Source organism: Bos grunniens, chromosome 21 (genome assembly GCF_055505025.1).
Source record: "Bos grunniens cultivar Pamir isolate PY7600 chromosome 21, Bosgru_T2T1.0, whole genome shotgun sequence".
NCBI classification, from domain to species: Eukaryota; Metazoa; Chordata; class Mammalia; order Artiodactyla; family Bovidae; genus Bos; species Bos grunniens.
Genome location: NC_141185.1, coordinates 44,328,498 through 44,353,350, shown reverse-complemented (window position 1 = coordinate 44,353,350; position 24,853 = coordinate 44,328,498). Strand labels below are relative to the sequence as shown.

Sequence of the window (24,853 nt, the reverse complement as noted above, 5' to 3'; positions counted from 1 at the left end):
AGATTTTGCTGTTTTCTGGAGTCTAATCAAGGGCCAGAACACATTGGAACAGATATCCATTCTAACTGAAAAAGGGAAATGGGAGATTATTTTAAAAGAGATGTGAAAAATCTCAGGGAATTGGCAAGAAGTTTACAGCTTTGGTACCTTTTTCTGTGTTTGGTGTTGTTCCTCTTCTCCACCACCTTTTCAGATTGGGCCATTGGGTCAGGTTTTCCCCCCTCTCTACTTAACTTTTCTGGAAATATCCTGTGGTACCAGTGGGGCAGTTAGAGTTAAGACCTGAAGGTTGTACATATTGTATTAAAAGGGAGTTGAAGGAGTCAATTGACATGCCTAACTTCAGTTTCTTTAACTGATTAAAAAGAAGGGAGGAACTCTATGAAAGTAGAGTGTTTTGGGTGCATTTTATAGTTTTGTGGCTCATAGGGATTATTGAAATTAAAAGTGACATCTGTGTATATACATGAAAGTCACACATCCGTATTCCTATCCTAACACTTGCACTGATCCTTATAAGCAGAGCCGTCTGTCATAACTTTCATCTTTTATGGTACCTCAGAGAGCAGTAGGCAGCACAAGTGTATAAGCAAGGCCCCTTAAATGAAGAACTGGGATAAAAAGAAAAATCGACCTATAATCATTTAATTTTGCTATATCTTTTCTGATCACACTCTAAACTGCATAGTTTTGAAGGTGTTTTTTCATGTCTTACATTTGAGTGCCTCTTGTGTACCTGCCATTGCTCTGGAACAGGAATTGGCAAACTGAAGCCCATTACCACCTCTTTTTGTTAATAAAAGTTTTATTGGAACAGAGCTATGCCCATTTATTTAGTCGTTTGGAGAAGAAAAGTAAATGAAAACACATAAATATGGGAACCAATGGGAAAATTTGAGTGGGTTCCCTATTTTGCAAAAAAAGGATATTGAATTGTTTTGTGCAGATAATGACTATGTCAAATTCTTTAAGATATGCAATATGGAACCTGCATAAAATTGAGAACATAAAATTGACTACAACTTTCATTATAAAATAACAACATGGTGTGCCAGCTTAAGCACATTGCTAAATGAAGCCCTCTCTGAGTGAACTGAATTAGAAAAAATACCCCGAAGCTCAAGAGAGTGAGGCTGAGCATCTTTGTTCAGGGCACAAACTGTATAACATTTAGTGGTCCTTGCTGGCAAACCTAGATCCTGTCTCGAACAGCAAATTCAGTTTCTTTAGAAGGAGCCTATTGCAGCCTATTTGCTTTGGGGTAAATGCTTATTTCCTGCAGGTTGTAGTACAAGGCTGCTACTTTGCAACACAGTTTAATTCACGTATTCAGCAAATACTGAATATCTACCATGTGCCAAGCATTTTTGTAAGTTATCAGTGGACAAAATGGACAGAGTCGCTGCTGTTACAGAGATAACATTTTAGTAGAGGGAAGATAGATGAAATAAGTGTAATTTAATAGTAAAGATTAAGATAAGGGCACTGAAGAAAAATAAAACTGGATAGGGTAATAAAGGATGCTGGTGGTTATTTCAAATAGGGGGATGAGGGAAACCCTCCTTCAGAAGATGACAGGTGAGCAAAGGCCTGAAGTAGATGAGGGACTCCTGTCCTCCTAGTGACTTCTGGAAGGTAGAAGTTATAGCAGTTACAAAGGCCTTAAGACCGGAGCATACCTGGCAGTGTATGTGATCCGGAGGAGTGGGAGAGAGGAGGTCAGGTAATGGGGGAACAGATTATAAAGCGCCTCTATGTCGGTAGGGAGTTTGGCTTTTACTTGGTCAACTGGAGGATTTTGAGCAAGCATGCAGTGTGCTTTGTTTTAGATTTAACATGATCACTGGCTGCTGTGTTGAAAATACACCATAGGAAGGTAGTAAGAGAAGCAGGGGAGACAGATGTATCAATAACTGTATTGGTTATCAATAACCATATAGCACATTACCCCCAAAACTTAATGGCTTCAAACAACAAACGTTTATTGTCTCACATGGTTTCTGTGAGGAATAGAGAAGCGGCTTAGCTGTGTAATTTTGACTCAGGGTCTCTCATGAGGTTGCAGCTCAGATGTCAGCAGAGGTTGCAGTCATCTGAAGACTTCACCAGGACTGAAGGGTCTGCTTCCAGATTCACTCACATGCCTCGTGGCCTGAGGCCTCAGTGACTGAGCAGTTGGGTCCCTCCCTACAGCACCGTCGGGCCTTCCCCAGAGCGAGCGATCCACGAGAGAGAGTAGGGCAGCAGCCACAGCGTGCAGCGTCTGCCGTGACTACGGACCATCACGTGCACAGCATTCTTTTGTTATCCAGACCAACACCCAGAAAATGCGGGTGGGGACTACCAAGGGCCTGAATGCCAGGAATCCTGGGGCTCTCTGGGGGTCGCCTTGGAGGCTGGCACCTGGTTTACATGGTATTGTCTCAGTGTCATCACAGCAAAGCCTGCCTCTCTCTCAGCAGTACCAGTGAGTTCCAGGGAGGAGTGACTGAGTCATAGGCCAGACTCGGGTCACATGCCCACCCCTGAGACAGGTCTGGCTCTGAGGAGGCGGGGTTAGACCTATCTCAGCAAGTGAGAGAGAGGTTCTACTATCTGAAAGGGTAAGGAGGAAAATGTACCAGGCAGACAGAAACTGTCAGTTCAGGAATATGATATCTTCATGTCCAGTTATTAAATGCTTTTATAATGATTAAGACACCATGGATGTTATTTATATAGCCTTGGTGAATAGAAAGCAGTGTGCTAAATAGAGGACAGTTTGTACCAAGAACCTTGCTGTCCTTTTTCCCATCATAGCTACAACTCTGTAAACTATACCTGCTGTTAAAGATTTGTGTGAAATATTGCCTTTCATAGTTTTTTCCCCTTATTGGGTGATGAACATATACTTAATTAAGAGATGAAGGTTAGGGAGCAAATAATACTTTAAATTTACATTGTCTGGATTAGAGAGAGTCCCACAGTTAGTAGGACCTCTGCCCCTGGGAGTCCCAGGCCCACCTAGACTCCCCACATTCTCTCCGGTGATGATTACATTAACACCATTTGCTTATTTAATCCAGGAATTGGCAGACTTTTCGTTCATCACCTATTTTTGTTCAGCACATGACCCAAGAATGGCTTTTGTATATTTAAGTGGTGAAGGTAAAAATCAAGAGGGACATTTTATAATGTGAAAATTCTAGGAAATTCAAATTTTGGTGGTCATTAAGTTCAGTTCTGTTGGAACATTGTTGGTGGCTGCTTTGATGTGACAACAGTGAATTGAATAATTGTAACAGGTTGCATGGCCTTGAAATCTAAAACATTTACTATTTGGTCATTTACAGAAAGGTTTGCTGGCCCCTGATTTACACATTTTTGAGTGCAGCAGAGTAGAGTCATCTAAGGTGGGAATGCCAGTCAGTTTTCCTGAAGCCTATCTTCTTCACCTGGAAGCACCATAGTGGCCTCAATTTGTGAGACCTGTTGTGCTGGTCAGTGAAAACGTCTTTATGTCAATAACCAGGGAAGTGAGGTTTGAGTATACTAGAATTGGCTCAGAGGTCTCTTATCCTTGTATAACTTAGTGTGTTGAAACTGATGGATTATTTGCAGGGAAGGAATATGTGGTATCCCCCAGGATGTCATCCTCGTGTTAGCTGGACTCAAGCCATTTTGTCCTTCAGCCCACACAGCAGCAGGAAAGACAAGCTAACATAGGGACCTAGGAACTGCTGTACAGAGAGAGAGCTGCAGGGCACCCTCAGTACAGTAGGAACCCTAACTCAGAGTGAACAGGGTAACCCTAGACTATCAGAGTGAACAGCATCATCACCACATCTTCTACTCTTTGATCTGTTCACTTTATAAATGTCCCTAGGTTTTCTATAACCTTTGCAGAGATTCTTGACCCCCAGAACATATGTCTCTTGCCTATATGATAGCTGATGGAGCCAAATGCTGAGAACCTCTGTGGGAAATTACTATATGCTATCAGGAGACATTAATCTCAAACACCTGTGACAGAACGGGTATTCTTCTTTGATCAATTATTATTAATAAAACAAATTATAGAAGAGTGTTCAACTACTTTGCTCTTTTCTGAGATTTCCATTTGATAAAATTGCAGAGGATTAGCCAGTTTTGAGTGGTAAAGGCCAGGGGCAAAGGGAAAGCTTGTCTTATCACTTTGCGCCTGCAGTTTTAGTTCGAAGTTTAGTAGGCATTCTTATGTAACTCAGCATGTGTGTTTCTTTCTTCTCCTGAAATAAATGGTAATGATTCCAAGTTGAAAAGGTTGTAGGTGTTAACCTAAGAATTAAAACTCTGATGCTTATGAGCCAGGTAACTAACTGAAAGTGAAGGTAGCCTTGAGTTGGAGAGTATAGGCTCTCTCTGAGAAGGATCCAAGCTGATAGGTTTAATTTTGGGAACATCAGTCTACTGTTGTCAGGTTTTGCTATTTTCAAGAGGAGCTGAAAATCTGAGATTTTTTATTTGACATTTCCCCAACTTTTGGAAGTTAACAACTAATTAAAAAAAATTAATATGTGCTGGCTAACCAAACATGCCTGTGGGTCAGATTTCACTTGTTTGCCAGTTCACAACTTCTGTATTTAATTTGTCATTGTAAACCATATATCCTCCCTATTTATTTCAGGAGGAGGGAGAACAATGAAATGAAAAATTATACGTGCCTTTTATAACTGGTTTGGATTACTGATCATTCTTGCTGGGTGACTGTTTCAGTATATGAATCATGGGTACTGTGGTTGAAACATTTTTCATCAGTCTGTTTTCTCCCCCTTTCAATGGAAAATAACCCTTTTGGGGGGCCTGATGTGAATAGTCCAACAAAAATGAAATGTGTGTATTCAACAAAATACTTTGTATTATTCATAGTAGGCAAAAAGGGAATTTGAAAAGGGAAATGACTTGTGTACCTGTAAAGCATTTGAATAATGGGTGAGCTTAAGTGCCCCCAAAAGGTGGTACAGAGAGTGTGTGTTGGAATACAAAACAGAGGAGGATCGAGGTGGACAAAAACGAAACCAGAAGAGGTAGAATTTAAGCTGATTCCTGAATAGGATTGTTGTAGGCAAAGTGAAGAAGCGGACGGCATTTATGAAGGAAGGAGCAGTATGAGTTAGATTTTTGTTTCCAGCAATGAGCATGATTTGTTTCAAACAGATGGGAGCAAAGGAGCCTCTGCTTTTAGGCAGAGCAGAGATAGAGCAGTTACTGAGTTTCCACTCTGTGCCAGGTACTCTATGGATGCCTTCTGTATACATTGTATTACTTAATCTAGTTATATAAATATGAACACCCTTTTAAGGAGTTGAAACCTAGGGAAGTTTAGTAACATGTTCAAGCTCTTATAGGCAATAAAAACAGCAAAGCTGGGCTCTGACCCCAAGCCTATTCACTTTGCACTCGGCATTTACTTTGCAGGGAAATTGGACTGGTTACGGTAAATTATGTAGAGCTCAGAATCCCAGGTCTAGTACTCCTTCCTGGGGCAAATATAGAATAACTAAACTGGAAGAAATATGATGAGAACTTGGTGTTCTAGGAGAATTTAAATAAGTGGATTTTGAGGAGAGGCAGTAGAACAGAAGGAAAAATACTATTAAAATAGCCCAGGTATGAAATGAGAATCAGAATTGGGATGAAAAGAAAAGAGCATGAGATATTTCCAAATGAAAATTATTGGAACTTGGTGACTGAAGTCTAGGGAATGAAGTAGAGTGAAATAAGTTTGACATGTATTTGCAGTTATAATTGAGTCTATGTTGCATTCATTCATTGCCGTTCTTTTGTCAGAATTTTAATAATTAGTAATGAACTTTCTTTGTCGTCTTAAAAGTATTTGATCTTGAATTTTTTATGCTAATGAAAATTTCTTAGGTTAAAAGACATATAGGAAAAAAGTTTCTCAAGAACTTAGTTAAGCTAATTAAAGCTGCATAATGAAAAATTTTAAAAAGCTGCATATTCAACCTTAAGGTTGAATATGAGTAAATGAATGAAATTTTAAATTATCTTTAAATGAAAAGAGTAAGAATTCGTGAATGTTCCCAAATTTGTAGGTTTGGCAGGACAGGATGGACTTTGAAAGTCATCCTCTTTTAATTTTGTTTTTGATTGGAAAAAAAAAAAAAAGGACATTGACCTCAAAGCTTACAGATATGTGGCCTTGGGCAAGTTACTAACTTTCTTTGAATATCAGTTTTCTCATTTAAAATGGGGATATCACTAATACTGACATCATAGGGTTCTGGAGAGAATTAAGTGAGGTAATATAAATAAAACAATGAAAGTGGTTTGTGGCCCATAGTAAGCTCTGAGTAAGTATCTGAGGAAGGTAGAGAGGACAGTCAGGTGTGGATTTGATAATGAATGTTAAGAGTCAAATCACATTTTCTGAAGTCTCTTCTAATTCGTACTTTTTTTTTTTTTTCAATTCCACCGTGCTGATCCATTTTTCTCTGGCGATCTCAGTCTTTACCTCCTTGGATTTGTGGTTCTATCTATAATCCCACAATACCTAGAGCAATCAAGGAATTGTTCTGCTTTCTCCTTCTCTTTCCTCTTTTCCTTCCTGAATGCCAGGTTTGTGGGCCCTTCCTAGTTACCTACCAAAAAAGTACCAGAGCATGGGGACACCAGACTTTCAGTTTCTCCAGAGCCACCCCATCTTTGCCACTACACTTAAAGATAAACTAGGACACCCTTTTGTGGCTCTTGGTCTTTTTTCTGAATCCTCATGAAAAGTTACATTTTGTGGCCTAACCATGAATAAATAAAACTGATTTTTTTCCTTTTATTTCTCTCTTCTTTTCCTGTGAAATCCTTTGTGCTTTTTATCTGCCATGATAATAGTTTTTGAAAGCTTTTGACTTAAAAAATTACTGCTGATTTGCTACTGTGCAGGGTATTTTGGCTTGGGGAAATTGTTACAACATTTTGAATTTTAGTCTTACTGTTCAAAAGCAGAGGTTGTGATACAAAAAGCTTCATGGTCATGTTGTACTTCTTACCTGTGACTCTCTGCTTGAGTTTTTATAGATATAAGATAGTTCTCTTTTCTGCTGCTGCTAAGTCACTTCAGTCGTGTCCGACTGTGTGACCGCATAGACGGCAGCCCACCAGGCTACTCTGTCCCTGGGATTCTCCAGGAAAGAATACTGGAGTGGGTTACCATTTCCTTCTCCAGTCTCTTTTCTGGATGCTTGTAATTGCCAGCATATACTGAAAAATTTGTCAGTACTGGTAGGGAAAGTTTTTAATTCTTATATAATTTTAATGTCATTAATATGCAGTATAGAATAGTTGGTGATTTAGAACAGTGTTTCCTGAGAATTCCCTGGCTGTCCAGTGGTTAGAACCCGGCACTTTAACTGCCTGGGCCCAGGTTTGATCTGTGGTTAGGGAACTAAGATCCAGCAAGCCGTGAAAATAAGTAAGAACACTGAGTCTCAATCTTTTTCCTTTATAGCCCCCCCACCCCACTCCCCAGAGTCTTTTGAAACAGTTTTTTCCTTATTGGCTTCCTACCTCCATAAAAATTTAATTCCACAGATGCAGTTATCTATAGTATATATTATATGTACATCTGTTTTATACATACAGAGTAAGGGGGTTTTGTATTCCCATCTCCAGGGTCAGAGTCTGTCTTCTTGAGCTGGTGCTGCTTGCCGTGCTGGTTACAGCAGCAGGTTCTCAGAATTTTTGGTTTCAGGACCTTTGAGTTCTCAAAAGTTATTGAGTACGTTGAAGACTTTTAGCCTTTGTCTGTCATATCTTGTGAAAATTTTATCATATTACAAATTAAAGTGTGAGAGAAGCACAAATATTTATTAGTTATTAATTTATTTAAAAGTTATTGTGAAAAATAACTCCACCTTCAAAGGGTTCAGTAAGAAACATGATATTGTTATGCATTTTTGCAAGTTCTTTAAGGTCTGGCTTAGAACAAACAGCTGGATTCTCATGGTTGCCTCCGTATTCAGGCTGTTGGTTCATGGGGTTGCAAAGAGTCAGACACGACTGAGCAACTGAACTGAACAATGTTTAAAAAAAGAAAGCTGGTGTCATACAGATATGTAGGAAAAGGAAGGAGTATTTTGATAACCTTTTCAGATAGTAGATGTCTCTCTTCTTTGGTATTACACCAAAATGTGACAATTTGTAGTTTCTTAAAGGGATAAGTTACAGTGTAGAATCTCATACTGTGTAAAAATGTTTTGTCCTGTTACTCTGAAACCCATAGGTCTATCTTTCCCTTTGAGTGAGTGTTTTGTTCATGAATAATTTTGTACCGTAGTATGTTGGTCATTTAGAAAATATTGATTTCCTGGCTTATGCAGATCTCCCAAATGTTGATAATAGAACCAGTACTCACATGTCATTAATATCACCACTAATCAGCTTCCCTGGTGGCTCAGATGGTAAAGAATCTGCCTGCAGTGCAGGAGACACGGGCTTGATTCTTGGGTTGGGAAGATGCCCTGGAGAAGGAAATGGCAGCCCACTCCAGTATGCTTACCTGGAGAACCCCATGGACAGAGGAGCCTGGTGGGCTACAGTCCATGGGGTCACAAAGACTAGGACATGGCCGGGCGACTAACACTTTCACTTTCACTTTTTTCACTAATCATTTTAAGAGACTCTCTAAAAATTATTTGTCAAGCTTTTTTACTTTATTATTTAAATATTGTCCTTGGCAATAAATACCATTAGTTATTTTTCTTGAAGTAACAGGCTTCATTCATTTCTGAGAAAATATCTGATATAATCAAGTCTGAATAATCAGAAACAAAAAACCTGTTCTGTGACGATGACTCAGCTTGTAACTCAAATAATTGTTCAAGTGCTTTTTCTTCACTCACCATACCTCTGTATGCCACAGGAATGCTTTATGTGTATTTCCCAGTTTGTCACACAAAATATTAACAAGTTGTGTGTGTTCGGTCTCAGGATTTAATAAATTAAGAATTTTGCTGTGACAGTATGATGATCAAGAATTTAGTAATGGTACTGTATGTCATGGTTTGACTCCTTGATGAGGCTCCAGGTTCTTACCACCTTTGCTGTTTACTCATCATTGGATTCTGAGATGACTTGGCTTCATAAAGTAAAAAAGATGTTTTTCAAAATCTCAGATTCTATTCCTAGGCCTAAAGGTCTAAAGATTATCAACAGTTTTAGGTTTTTCTTTTTAAAGGTAAATGCTAAACCTAAACCTGCTTTGTTTTATAATTCAGTCAAATGCATTATTGCTCTTGGTTCTGAAATTTGCATTAAACCCACCCCATTCACCCCTCAATCCACAACAGTGTTTGCAAATAATTTAGGTGAAAAAAAAATCTGTTAGTGGGAAACAGTGAAGGTTTCTTTCATTGTTTATCAATTCGAGAAGACTTCAGTGGCAAAACACTGTCCTTCATTGTTAGTCTTATCATTTATGATGTTTGAACATAGACTTCTCTGTAAAGACACCTATACCCATTTTGGAGTAACCTTCATTTCATTTGGGAGGCTTTTTGTTGTTGTTGTTTTTTAAATAAGATAGAACTTGTTATTACCTTCTGTCATGTTATTCATGCCAAAGAACCACTTGCTGTATGGGAGGAATGGCACACAGGGTTCTTCTGTCTGCTGTAATTGATTATTGCCTGTGGTTCCCAAACAATTCCTCTGCCTGTTTTTAAATTTTAAGTACTTTAAATATTCTGTCCCCAATTATATAGTAGTATCTTCATTTAAGAGGATTTTAAAAGTACAAAGAAGATACACATTAGAAAAAAAAAAATCTGTTAGCTTTCCCATCCTTAGATTTTTTCTTTCTGATCCTTGTTGATGATTAATAGGTTTTTAAGCATTATAAATAAGCTGTGAAATACATGCCGTGTGTATATACACATAATGTATTTATAATTTTTTTCTGATTCTACCCAAGTTATTCTGTTGAAGGAGATGATGGGTTCAAAAGGGCAGTCTTTGACAAGGCTCTTAAGATGAATTGTCAATGTCGCTTTCTAAAATGGCTGACTCACTTTCTCATTTTACCAGTGTTCTATTTCTCCACATCTTCACCAGCATTGATATTATGTTAAATGCTTTTTAAACAGAAAACATTATGCAAGTTAAAACAAACTTTTTTAAGCAAAAGTTAAGTGATTAGGCCTTACTAATACAACAAAGAGAAAACTGTATTTCTCATTCCTAGGTGTCCAAGCTGAACTAGACTTAAAGGATTTTTCTTAACATTCTGATGGTGTGCAGTCTTTAGATCTTTCTCTAGTTCATAACATTGTTTGAGCCAGTACAAGCCTCCTTTTGTACAGTGAGGGTCGGAGATAAAAGTTCAGTTTTTGTATCCTTTCGATATTTTTTTTTCCTCTCTCTATGCCAGACAGCTGTAGAGTGGTTTGGGGAGGAGTATATGTGCATTTTCCTTTATTACATAAAGCGGATTTGGATAATATATGATTGTAGTATGTATCAGAGTTCTCTGCTCATTCTGTGTAAATTTCAGGTGTGCAACAGAGGAACATGGCTCAAGAAACTAATCACAGCCAAGTGCCTATGCTTTGTTCCACTGGCTGCGGATTTTATGGAAACCCTCGTACGAACGGCATGTGTTCAGTGTGCTATAAAGAACATCTTCAAAGACAGAATAGTAGTAATGGTAGAATAAGCCCACCTGGTAAGTAGTTCTTACCTGGTAAGTAAAACACAGCGCTGTTCATAACTGAGATACACCTGAGTAGCACAGGATACCCAGCACCTCTTCCTGCTTCCACACTGTACTTAAATTACTACATTTACATCAGGAAAATGTCTCATTACATATTGTAATGATCAGTGGTAGGGCAAGAGAAAGAGGAGTATCTCCACTCATTGAAAGGAACTACTGTAGATCCATCTCAGTCTTACGTGCGGTGCTCAAGAACTCTTATCTTACTAATTAATAAAATAGATGCACACTCCAAGTATGTAGAGCTGTCTTGGAAAATAAGCTCTGAAGGAGTGGGGGCTGTAGGAGGACCTTGATTCTTTTCTCTAGGATGACTTCTGAGGCCAAGGTAGTTGGAGGAGAGAGTTCCACATGGATAGCCACAGATGATTTCAGAGAAAGCCTTCCTCCATTCTGCATAGGAAGGAGAGGTGGGGGCAGTTTGACTCAGAGAAAAGGGTGTTTGTTCATCCCCAGTTCACTTGAGTTCTTTATGCGTTTTTTTGTCAGAGGATTCTCCTGGAATTGATGTGGCTTTTGCTTCAATGATTGTGTAAAAAGGGATTTTGAACATGAACTTTACTCATTTAGGATAGTTCTCATGTAGGTTAATGCCTGAATGTAGGTTTCTGTGGTTAATGAAAGTGCAGGCTGTTACTTAGTTCATTTAAAATTGCTTGTGGAGTCTATTTCATCATTGCTTCCTGTTCAAGCTGGACTTTAAATTTTCTTGAGGCTAAAATCAAGTGAATATAAGTTACTATATTGTTTTGTAAAATCATTATCTACATTTTTGCCTTATGAAGAACAGGTAAAATAATATAACCTGAGTGCAGATTTTAATTCTGAACTTAACATTTGCCTTACTGCTGAATTCTTTTTTATTTTAAAGATCTCATTGTGCACTATTATTTGGAAGACATTTATGAATTAAAGAGTTTGTGCAATAATCCTAAAAAATAGTAGTTTAGGTCTTGACTATGTATATTTTGTATGTGGTAAAATTAGCATCCTTTTCATAGGAAAATTATTGAAAACTTTTAGCTAAAGTAATGAACTGGTATATTACATAGTAAAACAAAACCCGTTTACTGTATTTCCTGGGAAACTGGTCTTGGTTTTTTTAGATAAGGTGCTGGCCCGCCCAGGGCACAGAGTCACTAACATGCGATGTGCTCCTGTTGCAGCGCCTTCTGTCACAAGTCTGTCTGAGTCCTTACCAGTCCAGTGCACAGACGGTAGTGTCCCAGAGGCTCAGTCAGCGCTAGACTCAACAGCTTCATCTATGCAGCCAAGGTAAGAGGCCGCCTCGGAACTGTGGCCAGAGAGCTATCAAAAAGTAAGGCATTTTTTCCATATCTGGTCAGTTCTGTTATTTAAGGAAAACTATTTAAAGTCACTTTAGGATTAACTAGCAGAAACTTATATCTATCTCATTATCACTGACTAGTCAAAAAAATCTTTTTATTGGTATTACATTACAGTGAGAGTAGGGAGTTGTCTTAAAATTTAATGAAAAGATTTGTTTTTCAGACAGCTTTTTTCTTTATTTTTCTTCATATGTATCCTGACCAACCCCTGAAGTCCTTTTGAAGCATGTTAAGTTCTTCTAGTCATAGGCCTTTGATGGAAATACTAGTGCTTTGTATTAAAAAACGGTTTTGTCACAGGTTCTCTGTTTAATATCGTGTGATCCTGTTCTCTGTGTAATATCATGATGTCATCCTGGTATCTATTTGTATTATAGTGTATTTTCTTTTTAACTGAAGTCTTTTAGAAGTTGGAAACACAGAAATATTTGTTTCATTCTTACCCTGCTGTTAGGAAACATATACTAAGTTTCTGCTCTGAAGTTCCTTTTTCCAGTTTTCCTGAGTCCATCAGTGCATCATATACAACTTTGTGTTAGGGTTCCTGAAGCATGTCTTTATCATACTAGTGTTCATTTAGTAAATTCATACACAGTGGACACGTACTATTGCTTTATTTCAAAATCAAAAAATTTCTGGTCCAAATTGGTCTCAAGTTTCAAAATTCTGTAGTTATGTGAAAGTTATTTTTTTAAAAAAAGCATTTCTGGTTAATTCCTGTCTTAATGATCTGCTTAGATATATTGAACTCTTACTGATTAATCACTTAGTTTTTAGTCATGAATAGAGATCATCTTTTAAAATCTAAATATTTTTGCTTTTCTAGCCCTGTGTCAAATCAGTCACTTTTATCAGAATCAGTAGCGTCTTCCCAAGTGGACAGTACATCTGTGGACAAAGCAATACCTGAAACAGAAGACCTGCAAGGTTTGCACATGATCTAGCACATGTTTGGTCATTTATTTAACGTTTGAGTATTCCTAGCCAGGCACTCTCCTAGATGCATGTATTTTTAAAATTACCTGCCTGATACATATTTTTTATATTTGTTTTCTTTATGAGCAGGGTGTTTTACATTCTTAAGTATTTAATTGACTGAAATGTAGGGAGCCCTTTCCCACTTATATGTAATTAGGTCATCAGCATCAACATAGAAATTTAAAATCTGTTTTGTTTGAGCAATATAATTAAATGAATGAGTGGTTGTGTTATACTGTTCTCTTTTACTGTTTTGTCTGTTTTAACCTAAATATTCTTCCCTCTCCCATGAACCAGGGCTGCTGGTTTAAGAGGAATCTCTTGCTTTGGACTTGGATTATCTATTTACTTTGACTGGCAGTGACCCCCCCTTTCCCCACATGTGACTTCCAGGGCAGCAGTCACACTCAGTTACTCTTATTTATAGCATGGCATCTCAAGTTCTTGCCCATGCTCTTCGTATCCCCATTATGTGAACCAAAGTGAAGTGAATCTAGGAAGACTGGAATATGTGTATGAAGGCTTTCTTCATGGGCAGAGCTAGTAGAGGAGGCATTTAGGATGCTGTGAAAAATCTGTGCTTGGTTAATGATATTCTACTAGTGTGTGGAAACGATGTATTAATTGAGGAGGATACTCTGGAAAGAAGCCTGAAGATGAGCTGTGTGTCACTTGACCTGTGACGTGATTTAAACAGACACGATGCTGTACCTATTGAACCCTTCCACTGTACATGGTGTTCACAGGGTGACGACAGATATGCCTGGCAATCTTAGCTGAAGTTTGCTAAAGTTTAGTTTAAAATTTAGTTAAGCTAGCTAATTCGCCTTCCTCTGATTTCATGCCCAACAAATGATTGGCATAATTTGCCTCCTTACACATTTTGCTGTAGAAAGAGAATGTAACTGTTTGATCAGGATAAATATTCCATGCAATTATGAATATTGTAAATATTCATGATTACTATAAGTGAATAATTTTTATTTTTAGTTAAATAGAAAAGTTTAAGGATGGGTGGAGACAAAGGGTATTTTTTAAAGGAGAAATAGAAAAATTCCCCAAATTTAGTTATCCATTAGACATGGGAAATAAGTAAAGGGTTAAAGTTAAAGTAAAATAAGTTAAAGCTTTCAGTTGGATGACAGTTGAAAACGGCAATGATGTGTTTGTTCTCAACAGGGAGGTTGAAAGAAGTGATGGTGAGACAAGATTTTAGATAGAGCAGATTGGAAGTGGTCACATTTCAAAACTTAAAGACTCAATTGGAGGCAGTAGATGGGTAAATGGGTGTTTAAATGTATGAGCAGTCTGAGGTTTGGAAGTCCTTGGCCCAGGTTGGAAGATGAGAGGCAGAATGGAGAAGAGCAGGTAGGGTACCAAGTCTGCACCGGGGAGAGGATACATTATCTGGATCCTGGTTACTTTCAGGCCCTAGATGCAGAGAATTGAGAAACAGGGGTTGCTTGGCAGTCTCCAGAGAGAGCTAGGGATGGAAGAATGAAAACAGGCTGCTAACTATGAAGGTGTTATTTACGTCTTAAAGTTGAACAAATTTTAGAATGTTGATAGTGGGAAGTTACATGCTGCTTAAGAATAAAACAGCAGTGGTTTTACAAGTTTGACCAAAAAAAAGATTTTAAGTTGGTAAACTGTTACAATACAAAGACCCATTTATGGTATATGGATAATAATAAGTTTTATTTGCCTAGTGCTGAGTACATTAATGGAAAAGATGGTCTTGATGCTGTGTTAGGAGAAATTGTGCATGCTGAGTCGCTTCAGTTGTGTCCAAACTCTTTGCAACCCCATGGACTGTAGCCTGCCAGGCTTCTCTGTCTGTAGGATTCTCCAGGAAAGAATACTGGACTGGGTTGCCATGCTCTCCTCCAGGAGATCTTCCTGACAAGGAATTGAACCCATGTCTCTTATGTCTCCTGCATTGGCAAGCGCTTTCTGTACCACTATTGAGGTTTTAAATAATGGGGTTTTAAACTGTATAGACTCCTTTTTTTTTCCACATGTAATTTCAGTGACTTAAGTTAAACCAGTATTAAGTACCTTTCAAGAACTTAGCATTCATAATTTCAGCATAGCAGAATTATTGAACAATCAGGTATAAGTTTCATATGAGTTTGAGAGGGTTAGTTTTCCATGTGTAAAATCTCTTAGGCTAGTTTTTTTTTTTTTTTTTCTAAGTCTTGCTTATACTGTTGAATTGAAAATGTTTTATTATAAACTTGCATACAACTGTGTATCTATACAGGTACACACACTCATGACACACAATATACCTGTGATTTCCCGATTTGATAGGAATAAATGCAGAGAATATTTTTTCCATCTACTTAATAGATGGACAAAAAGAAAAGATGTCTTTGACTCAAGTGCTGTAGTCATTTGAGCTGGAACTGGAACCTGGGCACCTGACTCCAGGCCATTATTCTTTCCACTAGACAGCTGTGGTGCTTCCTGGAGTAGGCTGTCTGTGTGTGTGTTCCTGCTGCCAGCTCCAGCCCCCCTCAGTTCCCAGGGTAGGGTCAGCTGGTTTGGTGACTTGCCCAGGTATCTGTTCTTTCTCTTCCTTATTGTTCCACTTGTATCCCTCAAGCAGAATTTATTGGATAGGAAAATCATCTCAGATGGAAGAAGGCACACGAGTAGCTGCTGTGTGCCTAAACCAGAATTCCCTAACATTGTTTATTGGAGTTTTCAGAGTGGTGTCCTTGAAACAGCTTTTTTAGATATTTTGCTTCTGTAGGTATTTTGCTCATAATCAGGATATGTTGCCACCAGGTGGGTGGTACTGCTTCCATTTGGTCCTCCTGACTCTGAAGAATTTTTTTCATGTTTAATTGGGAATTTACTGTGTTAAAACATCTTTCTCTTTTAATTATGCCTTGTGATTTAATAAACAGCAGTATCTCACTTATACAGTGAGGAATGTGTATCAGTTAGGAATGACAGGTTTCCAGTGACAGGTTTCCAGTTTATTAAACCCATAAGTTAGGGTGTAGGGGCAATAATTTGACCTGAATTTTGGTGCAGATGGCCTTGGGTTCACTACTTAATTTACTATCTTAATTGTAGTGTTTTAATCAATATATCTTATTCCCCATATTTTAAAGGTTTTATATGAAATATTCTGAGAATTTTGAACATAGTAGTCCACTGAATCTTGGTTTTAGGATTTCTTTCCCTTGTACTCTTTGAAATCTACATAGTTCTGACTCAGCAATATTTAGAAGTTTGCATGTGACCATTTTCTTTGTTTCTCCCTTAGAATACCCAAGTAGTGTTTGTGTGTTGTATGTCTTTTATGGGTCAAATACATAATTACCAGAAAATTTTGAAAATACAGCACTTTCTAGAGTTATTGTTAAAATGTCAATGTATAGTTTAGCTTTTCTGCATGTGTGTATACATATGCAGAAAATATGTACATATTTTAACATACATATATGCAAAGGGGGTCATATTATATAAACTACATTGTAACTTAACTGTGGGCATCTTTCCATGCTAATAAATAAACACTCAATTATCTGAATAAACAGATCAGTGGGGGCAAGTTGGGGTAGCAACCACCTCTCCTCAGAATCTCATTGCACAAAGTTTCACTGCCTTCATATTTTTGTCAGCTTCAGTATCAGAAACGGCACAGCAGGCATCTGAAGAGCAAAGCAAGTCTCTTGAAAAACCAAAACAGAAAAAGAATCGCTGTTTCATGTGCAGAAAGAAAGTGGGACTTACTGGTAAGGGCCTGAGTCACAAGGTTTAAATTAAGATTTTATTTAAGATAATGTTTGACTTACTATTAATGGCTTCAATTAAGATTATTTCTGTTTCCATGTGAGTTAATAATGGATATGCTTCACCTCCTGAATTTTCTTAAGTAAAAGTGGCTTTAATTACATACCTAATAGTGAAATGAATAGCTTTTCTTTTAAAATTCATTTTAGCCACATTTGAGAATGTTAGACAAGTAAAGTCAGTATGCCAGGCTCTGTGAAAGGGCAGGGGTGTGTCTCCTGCCTTTAGAGAGCCAGAAATTGTTGTGTGAGAGAGGGTGTTTAAGTGCTTGGTGAGCTGTGTGTAAAACGGCCAGTCATTGGTTGGTGGTGCGGGCTCACAGAGTTCATACATGTAAGGTGATAGACCTGTCCTGCCACCCAATAAGTAATCAGTACATGCTGACTGCTGTAACAGAGCTATTAGATGGTATTAAGAGAGGGGAAAATGTTCGAAATACTACTTGGCTATTTGGCAAAGCAAGTACATTTAAATCCAGTCAAGTAGATTGCTTTGGGAGTTCAGAGATGTGCGTAATTATTGATAATTCGTAGGAGAGGAGCAGAGGCCCATCAAAGAATCTGGAAGGTAGGATGTTTCAGCTGGGTCCTGAAAAGTGAGTAGGACTTATAACTGATGGACATAGGAGCATTTCAGGCAGGAAAAAAGATAGCTTGAATGAAAGCTCAGAGAAAGGAAAGAATAGGGCATGTTGAGGGACCATAAATAGGGAATGTAGCACAGAATATGTGCAGAAGGGTGTTTGAGACCATCAGACAAGGCTGATGATGTGTACTCTGGTTACCTGATGAGGAAGAGTGGCAGCTGTAAATAGTTTCCATTTATTGTTTACTGTGTGAAGGGCATTCTGCTGAATACTCTGCCTAAGGAACTGACTTAAGAATAGATAGGATTTTGAGCAAAATTATGTTTTAGGAGGGTTATATGACTAAGGAGTAAATAAAAGAGGAAAGGAGATTTATAGCCTGATATCAAAGATGTTTTAAGACTGGCTCATGCCTTGGCGAGTGTATTTATTTAAAGAATACAAACATGAAAAAATAAGGCATTTTAAAGTTTGTGTATGTATATATATACTACCTAATATATATGTATAGTATCAAATACTGTCTTTCTAAATCTCAGAAACTTAGACTTCATGAATAGAAGGCTGTGACTTAGTAATTTCTATCTTGTCCAGTCTTGTTAGTCTGGTGTTACTTTTGTCTTCATTTTTCATTCATTATTACGAAGTCACAGGAGACTTCCTGGTGGTCCAGGAGTTAGGACTGCACACTTTCAGTCCTGGGTTCAGTCCCTGGCTGGGGAACTAAGATCCCACAAGATATGTAGTGCAGCCAAAATAGTAATAATAAAATTTTAAAAATAGAATGTTATGAAGTTATAGAATATCTTTTGGAAGTTTTAAAAAAATGTGGTAAAGGAAGTTTGCATCAAATGTCAACATTTAAAATATTGATTGCTGTGTTCCAACAATTCCATCATATAGTAAAATCCTTTTTAGGGGTGCAGGACTAGTTTTATTTAAAGACTATTCACCCTGCTTATTTCTCTCTTTTGGCTTCAATTCTTGGGGCATTTCCCTAAAATAAGTAGCATTTATTGCATCTTCACTGTATGTTAGGCAGGTAATACTTCCTCGTTTAATTCTTACTATAACTGATTTCCAGAATTAGAGGTGCAGAAACTGGGGCTCAGGGAGGCTTGGAATTTTGCCTGTGTTAGTAAATAGATTCATGCTTAGGCAACCGCAACTGGATCTCATGCTCTTAGTCACTGAGCCAGATTACAGTTCATATCTCCATTAGAGATTGGCCAAGGAGAGCTGTTTACAGTTCATATCTCCATTAGAGATTGGCCAAGGAGAGCTGTTCTATTTGTTAACAGTTCTGTCCAAAGTTTCATCTTTCTTAACTAAATCTTAAGGTTGTCTTATGACAGTATGCTTATTTTTTCACATTTTAGTATTTGAGAAGTGTCTTACATTTTCAGTTTATCAGTCCTGTTTTTGATAGGAAGCAGTTGTGTTTCGGGTGAAGAAACTTGAGCTCAGAGAAGTGGCTGTGACTTGGGCTGGCACAGACCTGTGTTTGTAGGTGGTAACGAGAACTGAAGCCATCAGCTGGTGAATTTGAGAGTATACTAGGTTGTGCAACTGCTAGTTTGGAATGATTCTTTAGATTGCTGCCCTACAGGCATGATCTGTTTAACATTAATTATGTAGAGAGTTTAATATTTAGACCTTGCACTCAACTCATGTACGTGTATTGATCCATTTTCAGGGTTTGAATGCCGGTGTGGAAATGTTTACTGTGGTGTACACCGTTACTCAGATGTACACAATTGCTCTTACAATTACAAAGCTGATGCTGCTGAGAAAATCAGAAAAGAAAATCCAGTAGTTGTTGGTGAAAAGATCCAGAAGATTTGAACTCCTGATGGAATACAAAATCCTTTGACCATCTGCAAACTAAAAACTGACTTGAGGTTTTTTTTTCCTAGTCATTGGGAATGTAGAGCAATGTATCTTGCATAGACCTTTAATCATACATGTCATCAGAAGAATAGATTTTTGTTTTTGTTTTGAAAATGACTCTGAACATTTATTTCCATTGCAGTTTCTGTGGCTGAAAAAAGTAAACTTTACGAGTATTATCCTTTTAAGATCATTTAAATTTTAGTTGAGTGCAGAGGGCTTTTATAACAAATGTGGAGAAATTTTGGAGGGCTGTGATTTTTCCCAGTATTAAACATGCATGCTTTAATCTTGCAGTTTATTTTCTCATTGTGTATGTATATATAGCTTTTCTCTGCAGCACGATTTCTGTTTTGATAATGTCCTTTAAGGCACAGCTAGTTATCAGTAACTGAATGTATCTTAATCATTATGGCTGCTTCTGTTTTTCCTTAACAAAGGTTATACATATGTTAGCATATAGTTTCTTTGCACCCACTATTTATGTCTGAATCATTTGTCACAGGAGAGTGTGTGCTGATGAGATTCTAAGTTTGTGTGTTTTTAAGTTTTTTTGAGCGAAGGAAGGAAAAGCTGTATGCATTTCATTGCTGACTGCAGGTTTCTTTCAGATAATGTTCATTGGTCTGTGTGTATACAATATGAAGAATGATCTGAAGTAATTGTGCTGTATTTATGTTTATCCACCAGTCTTTGATTAAATAAAAAGGAAAACCATAACGTGCCCTTGTATTACTTTTTCTCCGTTACTCTTGCTGGTAGTTCATTTTGACTTCTGGTCCTTTAGTTTTCTGCTTTACTGATTTTGTGAGATGAGCTCTCACGTCTATCTGTGACTGATACTTAACGATGATAAATTGTGATCTTACATTCCCATGAGTTGAACGTGTCATATTTTCAAGCTCTTGTTTGTTTCTCTGTTCTGAACTCTGTCACAACGAATTAGTATCTAGTAGAAGCTTCTTTTTCTAGTAGGATTAGAGAAACTGAAAGGGCACAACTCAAACACGGAGAGCTGGAGAACTGTGGAGTAGAAAGATCTCCAAAAAGCCGTTTGTTCTGTGGTTTTTAAACTTACCTGGCAGCCAGCCTTTTAAAAACTTGAAATAGTATGTAAAACAGATTAAATAGTATTTTACAATACAGATTTCTAAGGTTATATTTGTTTACTTAATACTTGTGTATTCTATCTTAGTATGTGTATTCTCCCTCCATATGTAATGATGACTTAGCATTGGAATCTGTAAATATTAAATAAGAGAAAACCATTATGACTGTCTTAGTAGATCCAATTAAAGTATATAACAGGATTTAACACCACCCAGTCATAATAAAAACTCTTGATAAATTAGGACTTGAAAGGAATTTCTTTAAGGTGATAGCTTCTGTGTAAATCTATAAAACAAAGAGCATCTACCACAAAGAGGAAATTTCATACCCTTTTAAATTCAGAAACAAAGGGCTGGTTTTCCACTATGACTGCTTATGTTCAAAAGTGTGTTGGAGATCCTAGTCAATAGAATAAAAAATTTTATAAGAAATAAAAAGTAGGAAACACTAATTATTTGTACATTACACGTTCTTATTTTGTAGAAAACTCAAATCTAAAGAGAAAGTACCAGAAATACCAGGGTTTCATTACAGAGGTAGGTGTAACATTAATTTTCTGAAGCCAGTTGCATTTCTTTGTATCAGTAACAATCAGAAAACTGGAGAGGACACGTTTTACAATAGTATTAACACCAAGTACCTAGGAAATTAACAATGTATGTTGAAGACCTCTTTTAAGAAAAAATTTTCCAACATTATTAAGAGATAATAACTAAGACCTGAAAAAGTAGGGACAGAGAGAAGTTTGCAGCTAGGCAGACAATGTCAAGAAGATGTATTTTGTACCCAAATAGCCCTATAGATTCAAAGCAGTCCCTATCAGAGTCCCATCAAGTTTCCTCCTGAAACTTGTTAAGGTGGTTCTAAATTAAAAGATAAAGACGAGCCCAAGGCTAGACATTTCAATAAAGAAAAATCAGGGAGGTGGGCATTTTTCCACTCTATGTAAGACTCATCATGAAGCCACGTTCATTAAAATAGCATGGTATTCACTAAGGGTCGTACAGAATCCTGATAGATTAGACCAATATACCCCAAAAAAAGCCATGGATGAAATGAACTGGGTGTAAGAGATATAGCACACCACACTGGGGGAAGGAGACTGTGATCATGACAGCTAGCCCAACTGGTCGTCAGCATAGAAAAGAGGTGAAAATTGCTCCCTATCTCATACCACAAGGAAAAAATTCATGTATTAAATGTAAAACACAAAATTTTCTAACTCTCAAAAAAAGATGATTACTGCTTCAGCCTTGGATATAGAAGGACTGTTTAAGACAACAAAGCATTGACTGCAAGTGTTACTGATGAATTTGTCTATTAAAATGAGGCATTTTAAACCAAAAATACCATATGGTAAATCCATCAAAGAAAGTGAAAAGCCAAGTTACAAACCAGGAAAAGTTAAAATGCAAATTAAGACCACAATAAGATACTATTTTATACCCATTCAGTTGGCAAAGATTTAAAAGTGTTTGGCAGTATCTAGTTCTTAATGGCACCCCACTCCAGTGCTCTTGCCTGGAAAATCCCATGGACGGAGGACCCTGGTGGGCCTCCGTCCATGGAGTCGCTAAGAGTCGGACACGACTGAGCGACTTCACTTTCACTTCTCACTTTCATGCATTGGAGAAGGAAATGGCAACCCACTCCAGTGTTCTTGCCTGGAGAATCCCAGGGACTGGGGAGCCGGGTGGGCTGCTGTCTATGGGGTCGCAAGGAGTCGGACACGACTGAAGCGACTTAGCAGCAGTGTTTGAAAGGTTGCTGACATTAACCAAAAGTGGTTCAGTCTTTAGGACGGTTTGGAAACTAGTACCTTTTAAAATTGGACTTTTATACATCCTACAATCCACAAATTTTACTCCTCTAAGAAAAACCTGCATATAGAGAACAGTACACATGTACAGCAATTTTCAAAGCCTTGTTTACAGAAAGCAAAAATCCAGAAACCACTCAGTTCCCCTTTGAAGAATGGATAAAATGTGACATATTCTTACAATGGAGTATAAACAGTGATCAAAACTAGTGGGCCCTAGATACAACAAAATAGAAGTACCCGAAGCCCAAGGTCTTAATTACAAGGATTTTTAGGTGACCACATGTTAAAGTCGGGAGTCTGGGTGATGGTTTTTTTGTTTTGATATGTTTTTCCCATGTACATCATTTATTCCTTAAAACTTCTAGGAAAAAGCCCCAGATACTTAAAGGAGGTCATCGTTTTTAAAGATTATTATACAAATTGCTTAATTGAGACTTTAGTTCTGAGTAACTCAGCTTACTAGTATGCCCACCGTTTCTAATGTAGACTGTTTCTAACGTTTAATGAAACACCAAAACCACGATTCATGGAAAGAAAAAAATGGGTAAGTTGAACTTCAAAGTTAAAAATTTCTCTGCAAAAGGCATTGCCAAGAGAACAGAAAGACAAGCCACAGACTGGGAGAAAATATTAGCAAAACACAGTGACAAAAGGCTTACCCTAAATAAAAAATAAGAAAACAAACCCAGTTAAAAAATGGTCCGAATATCCAGACACCTCATCAAAGAATACACAGATGGCAAATAAAACGAAAAGGTGGTCAATATGTCATTGGAGAATAGCAAATTAAAATGAGATGACACTAATACCTACAAGAATAGCTAAAATCCAAAATACAACACCAAATGCTATTGAGGATGTGGAGCAACAGGAATTTGAGTTCATTGGTGATGGGAACGAAACATGGGACAGAAGGAAGAAGTTGGGCAGTCTCTTAAAGTTAACCATAGTCTTACAAGCAATTAGTTGCATTCCTAGGTATTTGTCCAAATGAGTTAAAGACCATGTCCACACCAAAACCTGCACCCAAATGCTTTTAGCAGCTTTATCCATAATTGCCAAAAATTAGCCAAGATGTCCTTCATATGTACCGATAAACAGTGGTACATCTGTATAATGGTATTTAGCAATAAAAAAAAATGAGCCATCAAGGCACAAGAAGACGTGAAGGAACCTTAAATACATATTGCTCAGTGAAGCAGTCCAAAAAGACTTGCTAATATATGACATTCTGGAAAAGGCAAAACTACAGACAAGAGGTGCTCTGCGTTCAGGTAGAAAAAGGAAGGGATGAAAAGATGAAGCACAGGGGGTTTTAAGGCAGGGAAGCAGCTTCCATGACACTGTAATGGTGGATACATAACTATGCATCTGTCCAAACTTGTAGAATCCTACAACACAAAAAGCAAAAACCCTGGGACTTAACCTGGCGGTCAGGGGTTTAGACCACCTTTCAACACAGAGAGTGCAGGTTTGATTCCTAGTCAGGGAGCTAATCCCATGGTGCCTCCAGGCCTAAAAACCAAAGCAAATCAGAAGTAATATTGTAACAAATGCAATAAAGACTTTAAAAATGGTCCAGTTAAAAAAGGCCAACTCAGCTGGCATATGTTTAAAAAACAATGAGAAATAGCTTTGAGGCAGTATTCCATTAAAACATGGATGAACAGTATCTGCAACATTGGCTCAGACGGTAAAGTGTCTGTCTACGATGCAGGAGACCTGGGTTCGATCCCTGGGTTGGGAAGATCCCTTGGAGAAAGAAATGGCAATCCACTCCAGTACTATTGCCTGGAAAATCCCATGGACAGAAGAGCCTGGTAGGCTACAGCCCATGGGGTTGCAAAGAGTCAGACAGGACTGAGCAACTTCACGTTCACGTTCAAAGACAAAAAAAAAAAAAGGCAGGAAAGAAGAAAATTTGCAGAAAACCCAGCCCTTGTTGACCTGGTTCATTTAGCTCTGTTCAGAACAGTCGAGAAAAAGAGGGAACTATGATAAAAGACAAAGCACTTCAATGAAGCAAATGTCTTTTCTTAAGGCTCAAGCTCAGAAATGCTTATAGTCCATATTTTAGAGGGCACACTGTGTGGGTCGGGCTTCCCAGGTGGCGCTAGTGGTTAAGAGTCCAGCTGCCAATGCAGGAGATGCAAGAGATCTGGAGAAGGAAATGTTAACCCACTCCCGTATTCTTGCATGGAAAATTCCGTGGACAGAGGATCCTGGTCGGCTACAGTCCATGGGATCCCAAAGAGTCGGACACAACTGAGCAGAGCAGTACACGTTTTCAAGGGCACACCATGTATTTGGCATGTATACCATACACTTTAGCATCAGAAAGATACATTGTGCAAACGTGAGTGACATTTGGTTCTTTGCAAGGAGTTCAACATTTAGAGAACCTTGGAAATGAGCCCAGGTAATTCGTGTGCAAGTGAAATTTGTAGGGTGGGGAGAAGGGGAATGGATGGACTCCTGAGTGTTGCCCAAAAAGGCTACTCCCCTGCTCCCAGTGCAGGCAGCTCCACATCCTACAAATCTGAATGGCAGGGGCCAGCCTC

At 38.0% G+C, this 24,853-nt stretch overlaps 1 protein-coding gene across 8 annotated transcripts in view; it reads left to right on the top strand.

Annotated features, from left to right (window-relative positions):
* The window catches only part of ZFAND6 (zinc finger AN1-type containing 6), a 54,847-nt gene extending 34,767 nt beyond the window's left edge, over window positions 1–20,080 (top strand). For all 8 annotated transcript variants that reach the window (XM_086364237.1, XM_086364238.1, XM_086364236.1 and 5 more), the window contains 5 exons: window positions 10,526–10,696; window positions 11,914–12,022; window positions 12,923–13,023; window positions 16,713–16,826; window positions 19,167–20,080. In XM_086364237.1, coding sequence (XP_086220363.1) covers window positions 10,543–10,696; window positions 11,914–12,022; window positions 12,923–13,023; window positions 16,713–16,826; window positions 19,167–19,315 — 627 coding nt within the window. In that variant the 5' untranslated portion in view covers window positions 10,526–10,542 and the 3' untranslated portion in view covers window positions 19,316–20,080. The remainder of the gene's footprint in view (window positions 1–10,525; window positions 10,697–11,913; window positions 12,023–12,922; window positions 13,024–16,712; window positions 16,827–19,166) is intronic.
* Window positions 20,081–24,853: the final 4,773 nt, after the last annotated feature.